At 43.5% G+C, this 22,293-nt stretch overlaps 1 protein-coding gene across 4 annotated transcripts; it reads left to right on the top strand.

Moving 5' to 3' along the window:
• Window positions 1–761: 761 nt before the first annotated feature.
• On the top strand, window positions 762–22,211 carry LOC118210424 (ubiquitin carboxyl-terminal hydrolase 2-like). 4 transcript variants are annotated; one of them, XM_035386609.1, is made up of 14 exons: window positions 762–982; window positions 6,231–6,318; window positions 13,049–13,707; window positions 15,426–15,476; window positions 16,470–16,587; window positions 16,683–16,794; window positions 17,220–17,330; window positions 17,831–17,895; window positions 18,112–18,215; window positions 18,445–18,525; window positions 19,150–19,228; window positions 20,019–20,126; window positions 20,257–20,377; window positions 20,971–22,211. In XM_035386609.1, the coding sequence occupies exons 3-14, from the start codon at window positions 13,093–13,095 to the stop codon at window positions 21,053–21,055; spliced, it is 1,650 nt and encodes a 549-aa protein (XP_035242500.1). In that variant the 5' UTR covers window positions 762–982; window positions 6,231–6,318; window positions 13,049–13,092; the 3' UTR covers window positions 21,056–22,211. The 4 variants fall into 4 exon arrangements, with proteins under 4 accessions (XP_035242500.1, XP_035242497.1, XP_035242498.1 ...); XM_035386606.1 differs by having other exon boundaries at window positions 763–982; window positions 13,046–13,707; XM_035386607.1 differs by lacking the exon at window positions 762–982 and adding an exon at window positions 5,513–5,637.
• The last annotated feature ends 82 nt before the right edge of the window (window positions 22,212–22,293 follow it).

Here is a 22,293-nt window from a genome sequence, read left to right as displayed (position 1 = left end):
CAAGACTGACCAGTGCACTGGATCAATTGTGCAAGGACAAATGGCTCAAATCACAGACATCTCAGTCTAAAAAATGTATGAACATGTATTTTTAAGAAATGGATAATTCATTATTAACAAACTACTTAATGATGCTATGTACCTAGATCTGTCGGACCATAAAATGTTATCAGTGTTATTGTTAATATGAAGTGAAGTGAGTGTGCAGTGGACCCATAAGAGATGCTTGCAAAAACAGCCCTTTTTGATAAATCATGTGGAATCTCCAGCCAATGTGGCAGAAAGTAAATCCATATAATAACAATAGGGTGCCAACACTGCAGTTCTCAGTCACCCACAAAACTGAACAAACTACATAATGTGACTATGCACCTGTGGTGCTTGGCCCTTTGAAATCTGAACAATTACAATACTGGGCGTGGGCCCCTGTGGTGACCGGTAATCTGAATGGCCAGAAAATGACCATAGGGTGCAAATTAGAAGTGCACCTGATCAAAGTACAACCATCAGATCTGTGTCATATTTTAAGGTTCAGCCACAAGGGTCAAGATTCATGAGTATTATATCCTACACCGACTTATTCTACATTAAAAATTTAGAGCAACCCTTACAAATATGAAGGTGGATGAGGAGGTAGAACTTCGATGCTACAAGTATTCATGTTCATGTTTACTTCCGTCACCTAGGCGATGGTGTGGGAGGGTGTTCTTAGGTGACGTTAGAGACTGAATTGACCCAATCAGTGGCAGCTATTGACGAACTGACGTCATAGTTAAAGAGCGAGAGAGGCATAGAGAGATCCGTTATTTGGTTACAAACTAGGCTGGAAAGCAAGGATTTTTGTTGAAAAACAATTAAATTATCATGATAACTGTTATTTTAACATAGCTAAGTGAAGGTGTTTATCGGCTTTACCCGCATACAGTTTGGCAGAAGCTCGAGGAGAGAGGGGGAGCTGGAGAGGGGGGGACTGAGGTTGTGGGTAAGTGAACACTGACTGCAGCCCTCCACTTTTCTGATTTGAATTGTCATTGCTGTAGTGTGCATGGCTCGGCCGATCCAACTTTGGCTGCTACACTTCGCTACCTAACGTTGCCCTTGTGTCCACTGAAATGTTTTGTTTTACAACCTTGCTTATACACAGAGCAAGCAAACTGTAGAGCTGTAAAGCTCATTTATTCATGTTTCAGCTTTCTCACTCTGTAACACGTTAGCTAGCGGTCTGGCAGCTAGTCTGCCTTAGCGGGCTAGCTGTTACAGGATACTAGCTAGCTATATCATTAACGTTCGCTAACTGAAAGTTGGCTCACGTTATATACCTAACCACATTGTTTGGGCAGCTAGCTAACTAAAATTAGCTACTTGTTTAGCTAGATAGATCATTAATATTGAGATTTAGTCTAGTTAGCGAGTTTCCTAGCTGGTTCTATTAATCATAACTGGAATAACGTTAGATGTAGCTAGCTGGCGCAACTAAGAAGGTATTTCTCACGGTGATATTGCTCAGCTGCCATTTACGAAACGTTAGCTAAGTTAACAAGCTAACTAGACTAAAGTTATCTAGATAGTTAACACAGCTAGGCAACATTGGTTAACTAACTTAGCTTGTCAGTACGGGAAGTTAGAATTCAAAGTCGTTTTGAAGCTGGGTTCCTATGCTCAACTCCCCCCTGGTTATGACAGGTATTACTGTACGACAGCAGCAAGCGCTTGTGCTGCTTTGTTGCGAACTTTGGTCATTGCTGTAATCATGATACCTTACACATTTGCTAGTCTAGTTAATATACTTGTGATGTTTCCTACAAAGCCAATTCTGATATTTCAGCAATGAATTCGAAACACCTGTAAGTGCAACTTGAATTGCCTTGAGGGAACTTGATAATTTGCGTTCTTTGATAATCATTTTCATATGTACGTCAGGGACTGTGATTTTTTGCTAAAAGTTATTCAATGAGTCAAGGCCACTGATTTTCTATTCCGTCACAACTTTGGTTGCTAGGGTTAGTTCCCTAACTCCGGACGTCACGTGGACTTCTTCCAGAGTTACTGTTTCTATGTTGACTTTGTGGGGTAAAATTCTTGAGCGGTCCCGGGCCATATGCAATGAAATTTCGTTCGTCTATGAGCAAGTAATTTTCCTTCACGTTTAAAAAATGTCATTTTACTCATTCTAAAGCTAGCTGTAACCACTCCTGAGGAAAAGCACACTTCGGCTGTGTAGACATTTTGAAACATATTCATATTGTCTTCTTGGATACATTTTATAAGCCACATCTTGCAGGTTGTTGTCTGGTACTATTTACTCCAGTGTTTTCCCCATTAAATGTTTCAGGGGAGTGGTGTTGGAATTTGTTAAAACAACTACACTCAATAATTAACAAGAGGCTAATCAATTGAAATATTTTAGTTTAGATTGGGCCAACGTTACTGAATATTATAACATGGCACTGATTAAATGTTTTAAATGCACTGAAAACAAATCAATTCATTGGATTAACTCAAAATTGGCTGATAACTAAGTGTAATGAAATTGTGTTGTATTACCTAGAGGATGATATTTTCATGTTAGGACACTTACTAAGTTCACGGTTAAACAGCCAGTCCTTAATTCCGAGCCCTCCAACCAACCTGGATGCCACGCAGAATGGTGATGTTTATCATGCTTTGGGTGCTTTCTCAGAATATAAGTTCCATCATTTTTATAAAAAAGAAAATGAATCAAATATGAATGTGAGTCAATAGGCACTTATATACCAAAATAATCCAAATAAAATAAGTAGGCTATACGGTATCTACAATTATGGTTTCACAGAAAGGAAGTAGTCACTGATACCACACAAGTTTAGTTTATTACCTTTCGGTGAAAACATGTGCGTAGAAAATATTTGAATCATTCAACTTTCTTTAAAGCTTAGAAACTAGCCGACGGGTCTCCATGAAATTTCAGGGGAAAAAATTGTATTGATGTAATTTGACCAATGGTTCCGGTTTTTTCCATGCGTAAATGGGCTCCAAGCAAACGTGAGTGAGCCAGCTGAAGAACTGTACTACCGAAGGACTCTAACAGCAACTGCGTTACTTGTCCATTCATTCTGGAGCTGGGGTGTCCCAAAATGTCCTGTGAGTCTCAGTATTATCCGATCTTCCTGCTCAGTTTCAGCAGGACATGGGAGTCACAGTGGATCCATTTCAGGTGCCTGAAGTCCCAAGGATGTTGTTCTTCACCAGTTCCCATCTGTGCGCTGTGCTCAGCCCAGTCCTCTAGGGTAGCACATACAGGAGTTCTCCTTTTTTGACATTCCCAGTTCCTGGGCCTTTGGGGACTCTGGATTGTCTGATCCCCACCTCTACAGTTTTGCAAACAGGGCATTTAAAATACAGTAACAGAGTAACAGATTTGACACAGCTCCTGTCTTAGCAATTTAGTGCATTGCAGTTCAGTTCACTGCCTCTTTGATATAATCAATTAACATTTCATTGTTTGAGGCTCACACACCAATGGGTCGATCAGAAGCCCCACCCAGCAAATATACATTAAAGTATTCTGCACTCTTCCCACCTGTTATTTACATAGGAAAATCCCAAGTCAAATAACTGATGTTATTCATAGATCATGAACAGAGCCATGAAAAAGTATTTCCCCCTTCCAGATTTTCTCTATTACTGAATATTTGACCCACTAAATGGTTTCACATCTTTAGACAAAATGTAATATTAGACAAGGAGAACCTGAGTAAACACAAAACACATTTAAAAAATGTTTTTTTCATTTATCTGACCCCCATCTGACCCCTACTAGTAGACCTCCATAACCCACCATCACCAGTGTGCCTCCATCGTGTCTGTACTGATTGGCTGGGCTGTCAAACAGCTGTGCCCGTTACAGCTTCAGCCGCCTGAGCTCTGTATATCTGGACTTTGTGAGAGAATTTCTGATATGACTGAGTACAGTGCAGTATGTTACGAGGGGGGGTGGGGGGTAGGGGGTGAAGGCTATGTTCAAGCCCAGGTTCCACAGTGTCATGCCTCCTGCCAGCACAGGCCTTCTGAGGACTGCCATGCCATCCTGCCCCACTGGGCCAGCAGAGGGTGCTGTGCCCTGTGCCTATACCTGGGGAGCACAACAATGGCCAGTACATTGCAGGATTTTGTTCCAATGTCTGCTCTTAATTATTTAATTAGGTCAATCATATCTTCAGCTGACATTGGTATACGAAGCAGCTACAACCGCAAATTGCAAGTATATCCTAAAGATTTTACTGTGCTGAAGCTCAGCAGTGAAGCAGTGTAGTTTGTGGAGCTGTCAGAAAAGTAAAAATAAGGTCATTGGCTGGATCAAAAACCAGGACTCAGACTGTGGGGCCTTCCAGCAGCTGTATACACCATAGTCCTGTGTGGATAGGGCATCAGTGTTGATATAGCCCTGTGTGAACGGGGAAACAGTTCTATAGGGCATCAGTGCTGATATACTGTAGCCCTGTGTGAACAGGGCATTAGTTCTGTAGGGCATCAGTGCTGATATAGCCATGTGTGGATAGGGCATCAGTGCTAATATAGCCCTCTGTCAATGGGGCATCAGTTCTATAGGGCATCAGTGCTGATATAGCCATGTATGGATGGTGTTATACAATTATAACTATAACTATATAAACTATACAAACATAACAACCTAGTCAAATCTTTGTCTGATGAGGGTGAATCAATACATATTTAAAATCATCCATTAGTAATTTCATTTCAGAATTAAAATTTCTAGCTACGCTTCTTTTTAATATGCAAAATGTGGTATTCTCATTGTTATATGTGGATTTTAAAAACTAATTAATCTAATATACCAATCAGCAACAATAAATGATTAAAATGATTGAATTAATATTCTTGCTTACTGACTAATTACATTACATTACAGACATTTAGCAGACGCTCTTATCCAGAGCGACTTACATTGTATGCAGTTATACAGCTGGATATATACTGGAGCAATGCAGGTTAAGTACCTTGCTCAAGGGTACAACGGCAGTGTCCTACCGGGGAATCGAACATACATACAGTGCTGCCCCGTTCTATGTGCAGGACCCAACCTCCCACAGAAGGGCCCCTTCTTGGCTTATAACCACTGTTCCAGATAGCCCCCAGAGTCCATGATCACAATCTCTCAATTGTGTATGTATATGTATATGTATATGTATATGTATATGTATATGTATATGTGTGTGTGTATGTATAGACATAGAACACTTGTCGGCTATTCCAAGTGCTTCCAGCATGACGGAGAGCGACTGGGCTTTTCAGACAAGGTTATGAGAATGGGAGCTGAAATGTGTTTTTTACAGAAGTACGTCATGAACAGCGCACACTAATGCTGGTGCTTTAAGAGCTGTCTGAAATGCCAGTGTTGAGTGACCTGCCTGGGTCATGGGCAGCAGCTATATTTACCGGGCCTGTAACCTGATCTCTGGCATTCTGAACTGCTGCGCTCATACAATCCCCCTTCGGCTCCTTTCGCTGGGGCCACTGCCTCCAGAGCAGCTCACTGTCCGCCACCATCGCGCGCACCAGCTCCTGTCTTTTACCTTTTCCCTGTTACTACGTATTTGGTATCCTTCGCTGCTTGCTGTCTCTGTGCTGCGTGTGCAGGTATGGGGATTTTGTGTGTTGTCGTGTTTAGGTCACATGACCTTAGAAATGGGAATGTTTATGTACTCACTCCAGGCATATATTGCCATTACGTTATTGGGACATCCCAGCTGATGTACATGGTCCATTTTTTCAGGAGAACTTAAGTCGGAAATTTGACCTGGTTGAAAGTATGTGATCGTGTGCCAGTTGGGTCTGTTGACATGACACCTTTTAGCGATAGCCTGCACAGAGATAGAGAGCTATTTTGAAAGTATCGTTCAGGAAGGCAAGCTGGCATACATTTGTGACTGTTTTTTGGTGATTGACTGCTTGTCATTATATCGCAATGATTTTTTTTCTAATTCCGTTTTATGTCTCTATGAATTTGTTATATTTCTTTTCTTTTTCATAATTGTTAGAACAAGAAAGCGCGGTTGCTGATAATCACGTCCTAACAGCCGTTATGGATTTTTGTCATTGGTCAAATCCACAGGCAGGGATCACAGTGTTTGCTGTCTCTCTATAGGAGCCCAAGGAGCAGGACAATGGATTCAGTGTTGGTACGGTATCTCTAGCTACGCCTGTTTCACACGCTGTTTGTGTCTCTCCAGGTTTCGTGCAGTGATCTGTCTCAACTCAGGATGATGCGGTATCACACCTTCCTAGCGGTCTGCTTGGACTGAGCGACGCCCTTCACAGGTAAACCCCGTCAGAGTTCCTGTGGCAGTTCCACATCATCGTTACCTCACTGCCACGCCACTCATTCTTTCACAAACGCCTTTGTTGGGTCCCGCGCCATCTACATTATGTCTTTCAGCAGTTGGATACGTGTTACTGGGGTTGGGGGCTTTCTCCAGGCGGTGTGCTGGAGATATTGTGTTGTTGTATTCCGTACTCTTGAATTTGCCTGGGCGTTATGTAACGTGCGCTGGCAGGTGGCATGCTGGGTATTTGTTGTTCTGCATAGGAATGCATGATGAGACTGTGGGAGTGTAAATAGAGTGGAGTTGTGCATATGTTTTCTAATAGCGTTACATCAGTGGTAACTGCTGTAATGGTCTAATCGCAGAGTGGGAGCCCGCCTGTGTGTGTTGTTGTAATATTGTCATGGCTACAAGTGCTGAAGCCTTCTAGTTGTGACTGATGGGATGTCTTAAGCTGGAGGGGGAGAGGGTGGGAAGAGGCCCCCGGCATCAGAGCGACCCTCGCACACACCAGCGTCTTTGTATGAGCTCACATTTCAGAGTAAATATAGCTGCTTCTAGGACTCCGCCTGCACTAGCTTCACTCAGCCCACTGCAGGAAGGCAGGGAGCTTTGTCTTCATTCACATCAGGAACACCACAACAAGTGTTAGGTATGATTTTCACAATGACAAATAAGTGGGCATCATTGATGGAGCTTAAACATAACTTTGGGAATCAGCCAAGCGTGGCTGATGGATTAAGAGAGTCACTAGCCACTCAAAGATTTTACCTGCTTTGCCTGCTTTACCTGCTATATTTACCTGCTTTTTCACAAAGCAAAATCGAAATATTGCACAAGGACAATGAGCAGCAGCTTATCCTTGTAGACAAGTTTCTCTCTCACATTTTAGTGTATTTGCACTAATAGAATTATTCATTCATAATGAATTTGCATTGACAGCCCTGTGCTAGATTATTTCTTGTTTTATTGTACGTATTTTTACTTTTTAAAGTCAAAACATTTTCTTTGATCTAAAAATAAATTGTAATGTTTTGTAAATTTCTAAATTGAGAAATATTTTTGGGTAAAAAAAACCTAAATGTGTGGGTGTGTTTGATGCAGGGCACATACTCTCATTCAGGGCTGGACTGTAAGGCAGAGTGGTCTAATTTGTGATGCGTATCGCAGTACAGGCAGGTGTAGTGTTTCTTCAGCTGCCTATTAAAATTCTGAAGCTGCGTGGAGCTAAACCCAAAGCACCGCACTGCTCGGGAATACAAACGTGATGAAATTTCCACTGCCGTCATTACCGTGACCCTTCTCGGTGCTGGTCGTGTTGCACACGACCAGTGTTTCACGCTGCCTTCTAATGGCCGTCGGCGAACTCGGCAGCGGCGGTTAGCGGTCAGCTGTCAGGAACTGTCAGGCTTACCAGAGTGCAGCCATCTTGGAGCACTGGCTGGGTGCTGACCATAGACGTGCTTAACCCGACAGGAAATCACGCTCCCAACCGCGTGACTGGAAGCTCAGTGCGTAAGAGTGCACATAATCTCTGTTTTGCGTTTAAAACAAAACAGCTGTCCGTTACACCTATGTAAAATATAAATACATTTCACTTCATAATCTCCCATTAAGTGATGTACATCTAATAAATTCAGTTCATTTCCAACAAAGCCATAGAAATAGCCAGCGTAAAATTGTCAACATTTTCAGAAAAGGTCACATTCTCCCAAACAGTGAACTTATGCCATTTTCTCTTAAATTCTGCATTTAATTTATAGCTTGAACTGTGTATAAGGAAAGGGATTTCTTTGACTAACTAATCTATGGTAGTCTGCTGAAAGGTGTCCCCTGTATCCACCATTACTTCCACTTCGAGGGGATTTTAACTGCTGCTTACAGTACATCTTATATTGGGTTTCTCCTTTCCCAAGCCCATAGCACAGCCTCCCCTCCCAAACCCATAACACAGTCTCCCTTTCCAAACCCATAGCTCAGTCTCTCTTCTCTCTAACCCATAGCACAGCCTCTCTTCTCCCAAACCCATAGCACAGTCTCTCCTCAACCAAACCCATGACACAGTCTCTCTTCTCCCAGACCCATAGCACAGCCTCTCTTCTCCCAAACCCATAGCACAGTCTCCCCTTCCAAACCCATAGCACAGCCTCTCTTCCCCCAAACCTATAGCACAGCCTCTCTTCTCCCTAACCCATAACACAGCCTCTCCTCCCAAACCCATAGCACAGCCTCTCCCCTCCCAAACCCATAGCACAGTCTCTCTTCTCCCAAACCCATAACACAGCCTCTCTTCTCCCAAACCCATAGCACAGCCTCTCTTCTCCTAAACCCATGGCACAGCCTCTCCCCTTCCAAACCCATAGCACAGTCTCTCTTCTCCCAAACCCATAGCACAGCCTCTCTTCTCCCAAACCCATAGCACAGTCTCTCCTCAACCAAACCCATAACACAGTCTCTCTTCTCCCAGACCCATAGCACAGCCTCTCTTCTCCCAAACCCATGGCACAGCCTCTCCCCTCCCAAACCCATAGCACAGCCTCTCTTCTCCCAAACCCATAGCACAGCCTCTCCCCTCCCAAACCCATAGCACAGCCTCTCTTCTCCCAAACCCATGTGTGATAATGTGGACAGGAGCAGGCAGGGATTAAATGGAACATAGTGAACAAAAAGCTTTATTAAATGCAGGGCTGTTAACGTCACAAAAGAAAGTAGTTACACATTTAAAATGCATACTATCATACCAAACATGGCGTCATGTGAGCTGTCCTTTATCATGAGCACAGAGTTGCTCACCACTGCTAAACCTGCCACTTGTACACCACAGAGAAGAACCCCATATGCAGTCGTCTTCCTCTGTAGCACAGCTGTACCCGCCACCTGTTACACCTGACTTATACCTGTTACTTCCTCGTCTTGTTGAGAGATGTTGATCTCTTGGTCTTTCAGTCACCCATTTCAGTGTAAGTCAATGGTATCTATGTGGTCAAAATACAAAGCCAATCATTTCCCCCCACAAGAACATGCAGGCTAGTCACAATAGCATTTTTTTCTTTGTGTAATCTCTCCCTATGTGCCGATTTGTGAAGTTATTGTATTATTGTGTCATTTGAATATTTTAATATATGGACCAATCAGGAACGCATTGTGTCACTGCTTACTCACTGTACATCACTCAAGGGGTATGTCACACGCTTAGTGGACGACCCAGACCCAGCCTGGATTTAATGACCATGTAAGGGTCCCTCTTTACCCACCTGTTTTTGGCTTCAATATGTAGAACATGGCACCACAAAAACTGCATTTCAACAACTTCAAAAAGGCTTTTCGCAAGTCCATAGAAAGTCATTGAGTGACAATGGTCAATGGTTGTACAGTGTATGAGTACACCCCTGAGAAGAACCCCAAATGTAGTCTTCCTCTATCCAATACGATCACTGCTTGCAGCTGTATTTACACTTGTATCTCAGTATATATGAGGTGTGTGCTCAAGGTAATAGGCTGAAGCAGCATTTTAAATAGTGGCCTTCAGTTGTAGATGAAGGTACTCAGTTCCCATATTGACTACTTTACAAACAAATGATGGTGTTCATTTTGCAGGTGGCTAGGTAATGCTCCAGCACATGGCTGTGAGCAGCTGTGGTGCCTTTTTCACAAGCACGGTGTTCTTCTTCTAGTTAGTGGTTTAAGAATGTTTAGCTGTTTCGTCCTCTTTTATGTCCTCTGTTGATGCGACGTCTCATTTGTTCAGGTGTTGATGCTATTCTGCTCTGAAGTGGACTGCAATGTTAAATCCTTATCAAATTATGTCAGTCACCAAGCGTTGTGATCTTGCTTGCTACTGTAATTACATTTCAGGTTTTGAACTATAGCTTAGATGACTTTAAAAGGAGCCAGGAGCAGAAAGTGGCATTATGCCAATTTAGCTTCTGAAGTAGTGCTTTGCATGAAGCCTGTCATGGCAAATGTAAGATCTACTTCACATGCCTTAGGCAGATAACTACTCTCAGAGTCTCCTGTTCTTTTCTGTAATCAAGAAGCACAGATGGGTTTATGCTGAGCAGGCCTGTGCTATCAGAGACGTGGTACGCTAACTGTGCTGCAGATGGCTTAATGCTGAGCAGACGTGTACTATCAGAGACTTGCTACGCTAACTGTACTAAATTTGCAAATGGCTTTATGCTGAGCAGGAATGTGCTATCAGAGACATGCTATGCTAACTGTACTACATATGCATATTGCTTTAAGCTGAGCGGACCTGTGGTATCAGAGACATGCTATGCTAACTGTACTACATATGCATATGGCTTTAAGCTGAGAGGACCTGTGCTATCAGAGACGTGGTACGCTAACTGTACTGCATATGGCTTTAAGCTGAGCAGATGTGTGCTATCAGAGACGTGGTACGCTAACTGTACTGCATATGGCTTTAAGCTGAGCAGATGTGTGCTATCAGAGACGTGGTACGCTAACTGTACTGCAGATGGCTTTAAGCTGAGCAGACCTGCTCTATCAGGGACTGCCTGCGTTAGGCTGGCTTAGCAGGAGGAGCCCGGCGGGTTGGGGGGGGGGTTTGGGTGGGAATCCAGTGTGCCAGTGAGAGTAAGCAGCGGTGAGCAGCGCGTGCGGAGCGGGCCCCGCACTGAGCTGCCTGCTCTGGCCCCGCTCCAGTTCGCCGCCTACTCCAGATCTGTGAACTGAATTATTAATGCGCGCGGGGCCAGCGTCAAACCGGAGGAGCCGGAGAGCCAGATTAAAGAAACAGGATCCCTCCTCCCGAACCCAACACGGACCAACAACACCGCAACTCTTATTTATTCAGGCACTGCAGTGCTCGTGAACAAGAGCCTGTCTCTACGGGAACAGAGTGTGCCACCTTAACGCGCCGTTCTACTTCAGGGGTCTCTCCAGTTACAGGCAGCAGGACAGCTCTCCCGCTGCAGGGTTACCAAAATAACCACCGACCATCATTCAGGCATTTGTGAAGTATACAAACATATTTAGCATAGACTTAACAGTTCCTTAGTGGAATTGACTGAGAGCGAGAGAGAGGGAGATAGAGAGATAGAAAGAGAGAGAGAGAGATTACCCCTGCTTTCCACTGGCTAAAACATTCCTGATCATCCACTGATGTTTTTCCCTTATAAGATTATGAATGTTTGCTGCTTCAGATGACAGTGATCAGCAGCACAATCACCTCGCCACTTAGTTTAACATAGCCTAGGTGTTGATGGAAAAGTTGAATAACTTTCTATAATTTGTTTGTTTTATTGAATTTTTAAAATTTCAATACAATTTGGGATAAGTGAATGGCAGTTGGTTTGATACTACAAAAAGTATAATATAATATAATATAATATAATATTGACCATTTTACTGCATAAAACTAGCTACAAGTACTCTAGGGTGAAAATATCATTGATAAAGAATATTGCATGTGCGATATTAACAGAAGTTTAAGTTCCTTTCCATTTTGGAGGGGTGATTGTGCTACTGATCAGTGTTGTCATTCAGGATTCCTAATTGTGCCACCAGGTGGCGTGTCAGCACCACTCTGCGGTGCAATAAGTGATTCATATCACAAACTGCATATTTTAATGGGTTTTTTTCACTTTAGCAAACATTTTGCAGCTAATCCATGGACACTATGGGAGGCAGTTAAAGGTTTTATTTGAAATAAATGTATATGCTTTGTATTAGAAAGACTAATGAGGTAATATTTAACATACACACTATGTCAGGTCCTTGAACACATAGGCCTTGGGATCATTGTTACTTATGATAAGATGTCCCTTTGTAATGGTGCCAACAGACAGATGCTGTACCTCACAGTTCCTGAAAACAAACTGCTCTTCCAAAAGAGGATGGGCTGTGCCTGTCCCCACCACTCATCTTCTGCGTCTCTGGAGTTCCTGGCCCCGCTGTTATTAACAGTAATCATTGGAGATGCAGCCTAGCTACTTCCAGATTTATTAAATATTTTCTAAAACATTAACTTACCAAGGGGAGCCCCAGAATCTCTTAAAAGCATACATCCCACCTTGTTCCCTTAGATCCCAGAGAAAAGACCATCCCACCATCCCTGACACATACTTAGGCATTTTCAGCTATGGCTTCAAATGTAAGGAATCATTTTCTAGATTTTATTAAACCTCTGGCTCGGTTTCTTCTTTCAAATCTTGTTTAAAAGACAATGCTTGCAGTCTTTGTTTTGTTTTATTTCAGTTATTATTTTTAGTGTAATATCTGCTTGTAGAATTTATGGCTTATTGCTTCCTGTACTGGGGATCTCGAACTCAGGCACGGAAGGTCTGCAGATTAAACTCCTATTCTGGAGGGTCACAGGGTCTGCAGGTTTAAGTCCAGTCCTGCTTTTACCCTTATATGTGTGTGTGTGTGTGTGTGTATATATATGCTAGGCTAGGGTATTACTGCTACATATATTATGGGTCACACTATTATTATTATGATGCCATACAGCACCAAACAAAAAACATCCATGGCTTGAAACTTTTAAGAAGAAACCATGGGTAACTGGTTTTTTCCATCTTGTTTTTCCATCAACTGGTTTAATTAGAACTCAATTATACAGGATGCTTCATTGTGTGTTTCTGTTCTAAATGAACCAGAATGATAATGTGGTACCCCTGTTTAGCTTGAGAGAAGCTGTGACTCCACCCGGTCCGAAGGGAGTGATCAATGAGTGTTTTTTGTTTCTTCTCCAGCAGTCGATGCGGCCTGTTGCCGCATCGCTCGCGGCTGAGAACACAGCATGTCTCGCGCTTCCTCTACCGCCAAGCGCTACACCGGCTCGTACTCCAGCTCCTCCTACGGTCACTATGGGTCCTACGGCTCCTCGCTGTCGCCCGCGCTCGACTCCTACAGCCCGAGGGAGCGGCTGCCCTACAAGAGCCCCGCCTCCAGCTACCTGAGCAGCAGCGCAGCCCGCGCCCGCAACTACAGCACGTCCACGGAGCTGGACCGCGGCCGGGCCGCCCCGCGCAGCGACCTGCTGGCCGGCAGGCGCAGCGAGAGCCTGAGCCGCGCCCCGGCGAGGAGCTACGGCTCGGGGCTGAGCGGGGGGGGCACGGGGGGCTACTCCTCGGTGCAGTCCAGCTACCTCTCCTCCTCGCCGAGCTCCTCCAGCGTGGCGCTGAGCCGGCGCCGGTCCGTGAGCCAGACGGACCTGGCGCGGGACCTGTCCTCCCTGACGCTGGGCGAGTCCTCCTACTCCTCCGGGAGCGGCCTGAGGACGGCCCACCGAAGCCGGGCCAGCGACATCGCCGACTCCTACACCCACAGCCGCTCCACCTACAGCCTCTCCCGCAGCTCCACCCAGGACGGCCTCGCCCCCAGCTGCTCCAGCTCTCCTTCACGGGACTACGCGGTGAGTCACCCGTAGGGCTACAAATAGTGGGGAGAATGCAGACCTTGTATCCTGAAGGTTGTGCAGGCAGTAGAGAAATATTTCAAATGTTATGTACCAGCCTGTGGACCTGCCTGCAATCAGGTGCAGCCCTAACCGTGGCCCACAGAGCAAGTGGCACAGCTAAGCGCTCAGTGTTACTCCACAGAGAGAGTGGCACAGCTAAGCGCTCAGTGTTACTCCACAGAGAGAGTGGCACAGCTAAGCACTCAGTGTTACTCCACAGAGAGAGTGGCACAGCTAAGCGCTCAGTGTTACTCCACAGAGAGAGTGGCACAGCTAAGCGCTCAGTGTTACTCCACAGAGAGAGTGGCACAGCTAAGCGCTCAGTGTTACTCCACAGAGAGCGTGGCACAGCTAAGCGCTCAGTGTTACTCCACAGAGAGAGTGGCACAGCTAAGCGCTCAGTGTTACTCCACAGAGAGGGTGGCACAGCTAAGCGCTCAGTGTTACTCCACAGAGAGGGTGGCACAGCTAAGCGCTCAGTGTTACTCCACAGAGAGAGTGGCAAAGCTAAGCGCTCAGTGTTACTCCACAGAGAGAGTGGCACAGCTGGTAGAACCACTTATTTTGACAGGGACACATCGAGTCCCCAAAGACTACCAGCTTACTCCTTTGGTATTGTGTGCATTGGTGTGAGTTAAAGATTCACTTGCTTGCAGCATACGAGGATACACCCCTTCATACACCCCAAACTCCAACTCAGAAGGCTGCAGCCCCTGGATTTTTAAAGAACTTTATTAGTCATTATTCATAAAATAAAATACAATACATTTTACATTTAAATGACATCTTGAATTACATCATATGTCATCATAATACATTTACAACATGGTTAGATTACATTGCATTTTCTTTAGAACTTTAGATTAGATTTAATTTAATTTCTCATTTTTAATGATGTATTCATTTGTGCTGATTTATGCCATAAGTGTTTAAATTGTCCCTTTTTCCTATCATGTGATCCTGCCCTCTGAGCTCTGGGTCATTTTTGGTTGCAGTTTAGAGACATTTCTATTGTTTTTTACACTTGCTTGGAGGGCTGCACTGTCTGCTGGGTTTGGTGTGTTTCATCTCTTAATCCATTCATCTCAGTCTTTGATTGGCTAAAGAAGAGTCCTCAGAGTAAAGACTTTTCTAGGCCTAACAGCGACAGACTCTGTGGCCCTCCAGATCTTTACCAACAAAAAGTAAAACTGATAGCTTAGACCTTCTAGTATTACAATCAAGTGAGACTCGTATCAGATTTACGTCACATGGCTTGCTGCTGACTTTTTTCCCTTAGTGCTTAGAATTGTATTATATGCTACTTTGGCCACAGGAAAAAGCCAGGATTAATCCCTATGATGTAAATTTTGATTCTCACATGATTATAATATTTGAAGGCCTAATACTAGATGGTAATGTTGACATTTTAAGACACAGTGTTCATGCATATTATGAGGTCAGCTCCTTCTTGGTATTACTTTTACGTTTGTAGCATCACCACACTGACCATCGCCCACAGTCATGAACTGCTCTCCTTGAATACTGGCCTCCTTTTTAGGAGATATGTAATGATTTGTAATGAGCTTTATTAAACAACCATATTCTCCAGCTGCTTACTGTCTTTAGCCCATGGTGTAGGTTTCCCCAACATTATGTTTCATACAAACAGCTCTCCTTTGCTGTCATTACAGAGCTCAAAGGGTGGGCAAGGTGCGGTGGGACTGCGGAATCTGGGGAACACTGTGAGTACAGCATTACCCATATTGCACTGCACACAAAGGACATCATTACCCATACTGACACTGCACACAAAGGACAGTATTACCCATACTGCCCTGCTCATTAAGGCAAGATTGAAGAAATCTTATCCTTTTCCACAATATTTCATTCTGTTTCAAGAAAAAACATTCAGTGGGCAAGAAATGCATTTCAACTAGTTGAAAACACATGAAAACTGGAACATTTGCACAAGGCTACATAGATTTGCACTGCCATTACAGTGTTGATTATAGCCTTATGGTACTGTTTTGGTCTGTTTTTAAACACTGCAATGAGGGCAAATTATCTAAGAGCCCATTGGACCAAAACCTTCATGAGCTTTTAGGTTAAAGAACCTTTTCTTAAAATTTAAAGGTTTAAGAACCTTTGATTTTTTTATACCAATATCTATTCTAAATTCCACACACAGAGGCAGTTATTAATGTACTTATTTGTCTTGTCTAGTTTAGGCTGTCTAATCTTTGTAAATGTACATATTGCTACGACAATCTACATAACCAGTGTGACTGATCTGTCTGTCTACATGGTGGCACTGTAACAGCTGTTATACTTTCAACTTGAATGACCTACATGGCCCTAATATTGTCAGCCTGAATGATCTATGTGGTCCTTATACTGTCAACCTGAATGACCTAAATGATCCTAATACTGTCAGCCTGAATGATCTACATGATCCTAAATCAGTTCAGATACCAGGAACCAGGTGAACATGGACCTCCTCAATGCTGAACATTTTTGTGGTTGACACGTATTAGGCATTCAATAGGTTTTCCTTTCCCAGGATTCACACTAAGGGTTGTTAAAAACAATTAATAGAACTGTACATGGAAGTGTTCCTTCTGTTTAATAAGGTCGTCAGAAGGGTTTGAGTTTTTCTTTCCTTTCCTTGGGTTGTATGTGGAAAATTAACAGCATGGCTTACTAAACGTTTTCCTGTGCATATTGTCTCTCTTCAGTGCTTCATGAACTCAATCATTCAGTGTCTGAGTAACACTCGAGACCTGCGAGATTACTGTCTACATAACTCCTACCGCAGAGACCTTAATAACAGCCACAATACAGCACTCATGGAAGGTGAGACACCGTGAATAATACACCCTTACTACAGTCAGAGCCCTCCTAATTACATTAGGTGGGCTCTGACTGTGCCTTTACTGTGTTTATTGCAGAGTTTGCCAAGCTCATCCAGACACTGTGGTCATCATCAGGCAGTGAGGCCGTCAGCCCCTCAGAGTTCAAAACCCAGATTCAGAAGTACGCTCCCAGATTTGTGGGCTATAAGTAAGTATAAACCCTTCAAACCCCTCTATCCTGGTGGAATGAGCTCCCCACTACAGCCAGGACAGCAGAGTCCCTGCCCATCTTCTGCTGTAGACTGAAGCTGCCCCTGTTTAAACTGCATCTTGGCTCTCATAATGCTGAACTCTTCCCTTTTTCCAGCTACATTTTAAAGATGACGTTCCACATCAATGTTCGGTTTTAAACTCGCATGGAAGTGCTACCTAAATTTTTATACATGCTGTATTTCAAGGTTTGAAAGTTCACCAACTTAGTTTACCTTTCAATATCATTAACTGGGTCTTCAAAGAAGTGGTACAATTCTAATGATTTGGCAGTCCTTGTTTTTGCTGACAATGGAAACGGCTCTTTAGGAGTATGATTGGACTACAGAGCTGTATGCATAAAGAATGTCTTTCTGATTTCAGCCAACAGGATGCTCAGGAGTTTCTGCGTTTCCTACTTGATGGGCTACACAATGATGTGAATCGGGTCACGGTCAGGCCCCGGGGACACATGGAAGATTTTGATCACTTGCCGTAAGTATACGCTTCCTTCCATTACGCTGTGAGGGCCAGAGCAATTCTCTGTGATTGGCTGGTGGGTGGAGGAGTGCACAGTGCAGAAATCAGCTGGGATGGGTAAGACACCTCAGCTGTCCTGATCAACAGAATGTCAGCAGAACCGATGTTGAGCAGGTTTGTTAGCATTAGGGCTCTGAGTAACAGGTGTGTTTGTGTTTGTTCTGAGTAACAGGTGTGTTTGTCTTTGTTCTGAGTAACAGGTGTGTTTGTCTTTGTTCTGAGTAACATGTATGCTTGTTCTGAGTAACAGGTGTGTTTGTGTTTGTTCTGAGTAACATGTATGCTTGTTCTGAGTAACAGGTGTGTTTGTGTTTGTTCTGAGTAGCAGGTGTGTTTGTGTTTATTCTGAGTAGCAGGTGTGTTTGTGTTTGTTCTGAGTAACAGGTGTGTTTGTGTTTGTTCTGAGTAGCAGGTGTGTTTGTGTTTGTTCTAACAGGTGTGTTTGTCTTCTCTAGAGATGATGAGAAAGGGAAACGAATGTGGAATAAATATCTGGAAAGAGAAGACAGCAAAATCGTTGGTAAGGACATATTTCATGAGTACCTTTAATGGGTTTGTGTGAGGTTGTAGAACGTTTGTGTGAGGCTGTAGAATATTTCTGTGGAGCTGTAGACCTTTTGTGTGGGGTTGTAGAATGTTTGTATGGGGCTGCAAGAAGTTTATGAGATGCAGTAGAATGTTTGTGTGAAGCTGTAGAGCGGGTTTTGTAACACACTACTGTGTTTTCTTGGGGCAGATGTGTTTGTTGGCCAGCTAAAGAGCTCGTTGACTTGCAGTGATTGTGGCTACTGCTCTACAGTATTTGACCCCTTCTGGGACCTCTCCCTGCCCATCGCCAAGGTCTGTTTGCCTTGCATGCACACTTAACATTTACACTGCCATTTAAATCTGTTTCTGGGTCTGCTGTTCACCCAGTGCTTGAAAAACGCACTCTTTAAGGCTGCATACAAAGTGCAGTGAAACATGGTATGTTATGGAGATGGTAATGTCTAACATAATAAATATTTTGAGAAAAGGGTTTTTGCTTTATGAGGACATGAGATGTTGGAGTCTGTCTGTCCCTGTGTAGAAAGGCTATGGGGAAGTGAGTCTGATAGACTGTGTGAGACTCTTCACCAAAGAGGACGTGCTGGATGGGGATGAGAAACCGGTGAGACTGCAAATATACCTCAGATACTCTCACTACACCTCTATACTACAGATGCACTTACTATACCATTTTACTACAGATACGCTCACTACACCTCAAACACTACAGGTACACTCACTATACCTCTACACTACAGGTACACTCATTACACCTCTAAACTACAGGTACACTCACTACTTACTACACATCTACACTACAGATAATCTCAGTACACCTCTACACTACAGATACACGCACTATTTAATTCAATTCAATTCAATTTCATTTGTATAGCACTTTTTACAGAGAACTGTCACAAAGACGCTTTACAGAGTAGCAAAGCAAGAGACAGAGCAAAAAGAGCAAACAGAGCAAACACCAGGACTCAACCCCCAAATAGCAAGTACATAAGGTAAAGCCCTCAAACGGTGGCAAGAAAAAACTCCCCAATGGGAAGAGAAAAAGAGAGGAACCCGGCTATAGAGGAGGAGCCCATCCTCCACTGGCCAGCCTGGTGTAAAGTAGCAGACAGCAAATAACACTACACCTCTACCCTACAGACACACTCACTACAGCTCTTACTTGCATTTATTTGTGAATAGAAATGAGTACAAATATTGACATAAATTATGGCATTATTTTCAGACATGCTACAGATGTAAAGCCAGAAGAAAATGCACAAAGAAATTTACAATTCAGAAATTTCCGAAGATCCTGGTGCTGCGTATCCTTTTTAAAAAATACACTGCTTTCTGTATGTATTATGTATACATTAGAAACAATATTTCAATTGACACAGTTTTCCAGCTAGAAGCAGATTGGATTGGTGTGATCAGACTTTAACCAGAGGTCTTAGCAAACAGTTTGTAATCCTGGTAAATTAAATTAAGTACAGATGTGAAGTACTGCATGTGAATCAACTGTAAATGCTGTGAGGAAAAACTTGAGATACTTAATGTGTCCCAATACGAAGGCAGCTGCCTCGCTGCCTGCATCCTTAGAAGTGAGCTCCCTTTGAAGGTTCCTTTACCATTAGCATCCTAATGGTGAAGGAACCTCAAAAAGCAACAAATTTGGGATGCACTTCGAAGGCAGAATGTTACACAGAGAGTTCACGTACCCACATGAGAAGTGTTTACTGCTACACCTGACGACTTTTACTTTCCAACTGACAGACCATAACCAACACAATAACCACTAGTTCAGCTACTTTTTCTGGTTTTACCCAGATTATCATGATAAGATTTCTTTACGCAGAGTTGTTAGTGTGTGGATCAGTATGACATGTCTTGTAGTAGAGGTTTTAGAGCCTTGGGGTCCAGGCTAAGTGCAATGCTGGATGCACTCTAGTTTGTGGGGAAATGTTGAGTATAGATGGGCTGAATGACCTGTTCTCTTCAGTAAGTTATGTCACAACACACCCAATCATAACTCAAGGGTTACTAATGAGTTACTGTGGATGCTGTGTAGTAACATAATTGGGCTACTCCTCCTTTACTCGTGCCCTCCTACAGATCTGAAACGCTTCTCTGAGGCTCGGATCAGAACCAGTAAACTGTCCACCTTTGTCAACTTCCCCATGAAGGACTTAGACCTCAGAGAGTTTGCATCTGAAAACAGAAGTAAGTACCGTTTCTTTTTGAAATCAGCAGTTAGTACTATGTTTGCATATGTAAATGGGAGTAACAATCTCTCTCTCTTTCTCTCTCTCTCTCTCTCTCTCTCTCCCTCCCTTCCTCACTCCCTATGCAGTTAATGCAGTCTATACCCTGTATGCAGTGTCCAATCACTCAGGTACCACTATGGGCGGACACTACACAGCGTACTGCCGTAACCCCACCACTGACGAGTGGTACACCTTCAATGACTCCAGGTAACTTTCCTCTGTGGCCACACCTGCATTTGCTTGGCTGCCTCAGTACATTTTACTCTGCTTGATTAATGTATATTTTCCCTGAAATCCACACAGTGTAGACTTGCTATACTGCCTCGCACTGTCTGCACTGGGAATATCTGTAGTGATTGCAATGCCATTGTTGAGTGTTAACATGAGTTGCTATCATTCAAGGTGTTCAGTTAGGGATATTCCAAACACAGAGCATTGCCAAATACATTGCACTTACATTTATTTTTATTCCTTGATAAGTAAGGAATGATTGTTTGACTCCTGGATTTAAATGGAGACTCTGTTGACCCCTTAGAGGTAGAGGACTGAAGTTCATGTAAAATAGAAACCCAGTTCTGGGCCTTTACTCTATTCAGTCCTGCTCATGCTGGATCACCCATTTCAGCTGTACAGGTGCGTACTTCCAATGAGAATGCGCCTATCTCTGGTGAACCTGGAAATGCACCTAAAGCCCTTCCTGTGGTCAGAGTGCAGCCCTCAATGGCTGCCCTGAGTTCTGTTCTCTACTTATGTTTCAGTATCACATTTCTCTACAGACTCTCCCTCTCTGCCCCCCACAGAGTAACGCCAATGTCCTCCAGCCAAGTCCGCAGCAGTGACGCCTACGTGCTGTTCTACGAGCTGTCCAGCTCCTCCCGAATCTGAGTCCAAGCAGGGGGGAACAGGGCAGGGGTGGCACATCACACACAGGGGAGTCATTTACCAGCCCCCCCCACCCCACCCGAAAAACCAGGAGGAGGACGTTTCAGCAGGAGAAACTGCCCCCCACACATCTAGCATGCCGGCAGGTGGCATGAACAGTATCCCAGCATGCCGTTCTCTCTCTCCCTCTCCTCCGAGAGATCAGAACAGAGGGAGCAATGATGTCACCTCCCGCCAGCAATCCAGCAAACAAAACCCCACCTGAGATGTCTATGCACTGCAGCTCAGACTCATCCCCCTGCTGTTTTCACTCTCCAGATCACCACAAAATAAAGACTGCTTTCATTTTTGAATTTTGCTTTGGATTATCTGGTTAGTTTTTGTATTTGCAGTTTCCCTCACCCTGGACGCTGGAGGGTTTTTTTTGTGGCGCCCTCTGCTGGGACATTTGGGTGTGAGAGTATTCCAGTTTCCTCAAAGCTGCAGGCATATATATGCACATAACAACTCCTGACCCATTTAGTATTGTTTTTCTTTCACACTCCTGCTTCTCATCATTGTCTGTGTCGGTCTGTCTCAGTGTCCAGCGTCTGACTGACTCTCTGCTACCCCCTACTGGGTTTTGCTGTTGAAAGCCTGCACTGCACACACAGGATGCCTGTAACGTCAGTGTGGCTGCTACTGACATTTTAAAGTGCTGTGAATGAACGAACAATCCAGAAACAGTCTACAGTATGGATTCATCACTGATTTCATGCCATTGAACAACATGGAAAGAATGTTTTGAAAACACTATATATGTATATTTTTATATTATGATGCAATATAGAGAATGTACTATACAGTGGTGCTTAAAATGACCCATTACTGTTTTCGGTAAATTTAACAGGTGAAAGAAAATACTTATTTATGCTTACTGATGAGAAATGTGATGTCACACTTTTTAACAGTGGCACATAATACACACACACACACACACACTCAACACACTCATATAAATAAAAACAGATGCTGTGTATTTCTGTATTCCCATTTTCTGGTAAATGTTTTTGGGATGGGATTGTTCAGAAATGTCATTCGTTTTTACTTGAGGGTATATCCAAGATGGTTTCTATATCTGCCTTGCACTAATAATATAATTTGTGTTCTACGAACCGTACTCTACATACCAGAGTCATGTTTGTCCTGTTTTGACCCATCAGTCATTTTCCTGTTCCCTCCGTTCCTCTGATTTCTTATTA

Source organism: Anguilla anguilla, chromosome 12 (assembly GCF_013347855.1).
Source record: "Anguilla anguilla isolate fAngAng1 chromosome 12, fAngAng1.pri, whole genome shotgun sequence".
Lineage (NCBI taxonomy): Eukaryota > Metazoa > Chordata > Actinopteri > Anguilliformes > Anguillidae > Anguilla > Anguilla anguilla.
Note: the sequence above shows the minus strand (reverse complement) of the source record. Positions and strands in the feature narration are given on the sequence as shown.

Bases quoted from the DNA above. Each gene is read 5' to 3' on its own strand.
- LOC118210424 (XM_035386609.1), top strand. From the start codon at position 13,093: ATGTCTCGCGCTTCCTCTACCGCCAAGCGCTACACCGGCTCGTACTCC. The intron at 18,526-19,149 runs GTGAGACTGCAA...CATTATTTTCAG, and splicing joins TGGATGGGGATGAGAAACCG to ACATGCTACAGATGTAAAGC. The intron at 20,127-20,256 runs GTAAGTACCGTT...CTCCCTATGCAG, and splicing joins GTTTGCATCTGAAAACAGAA to TTAATGCAGTCTATACCCTG.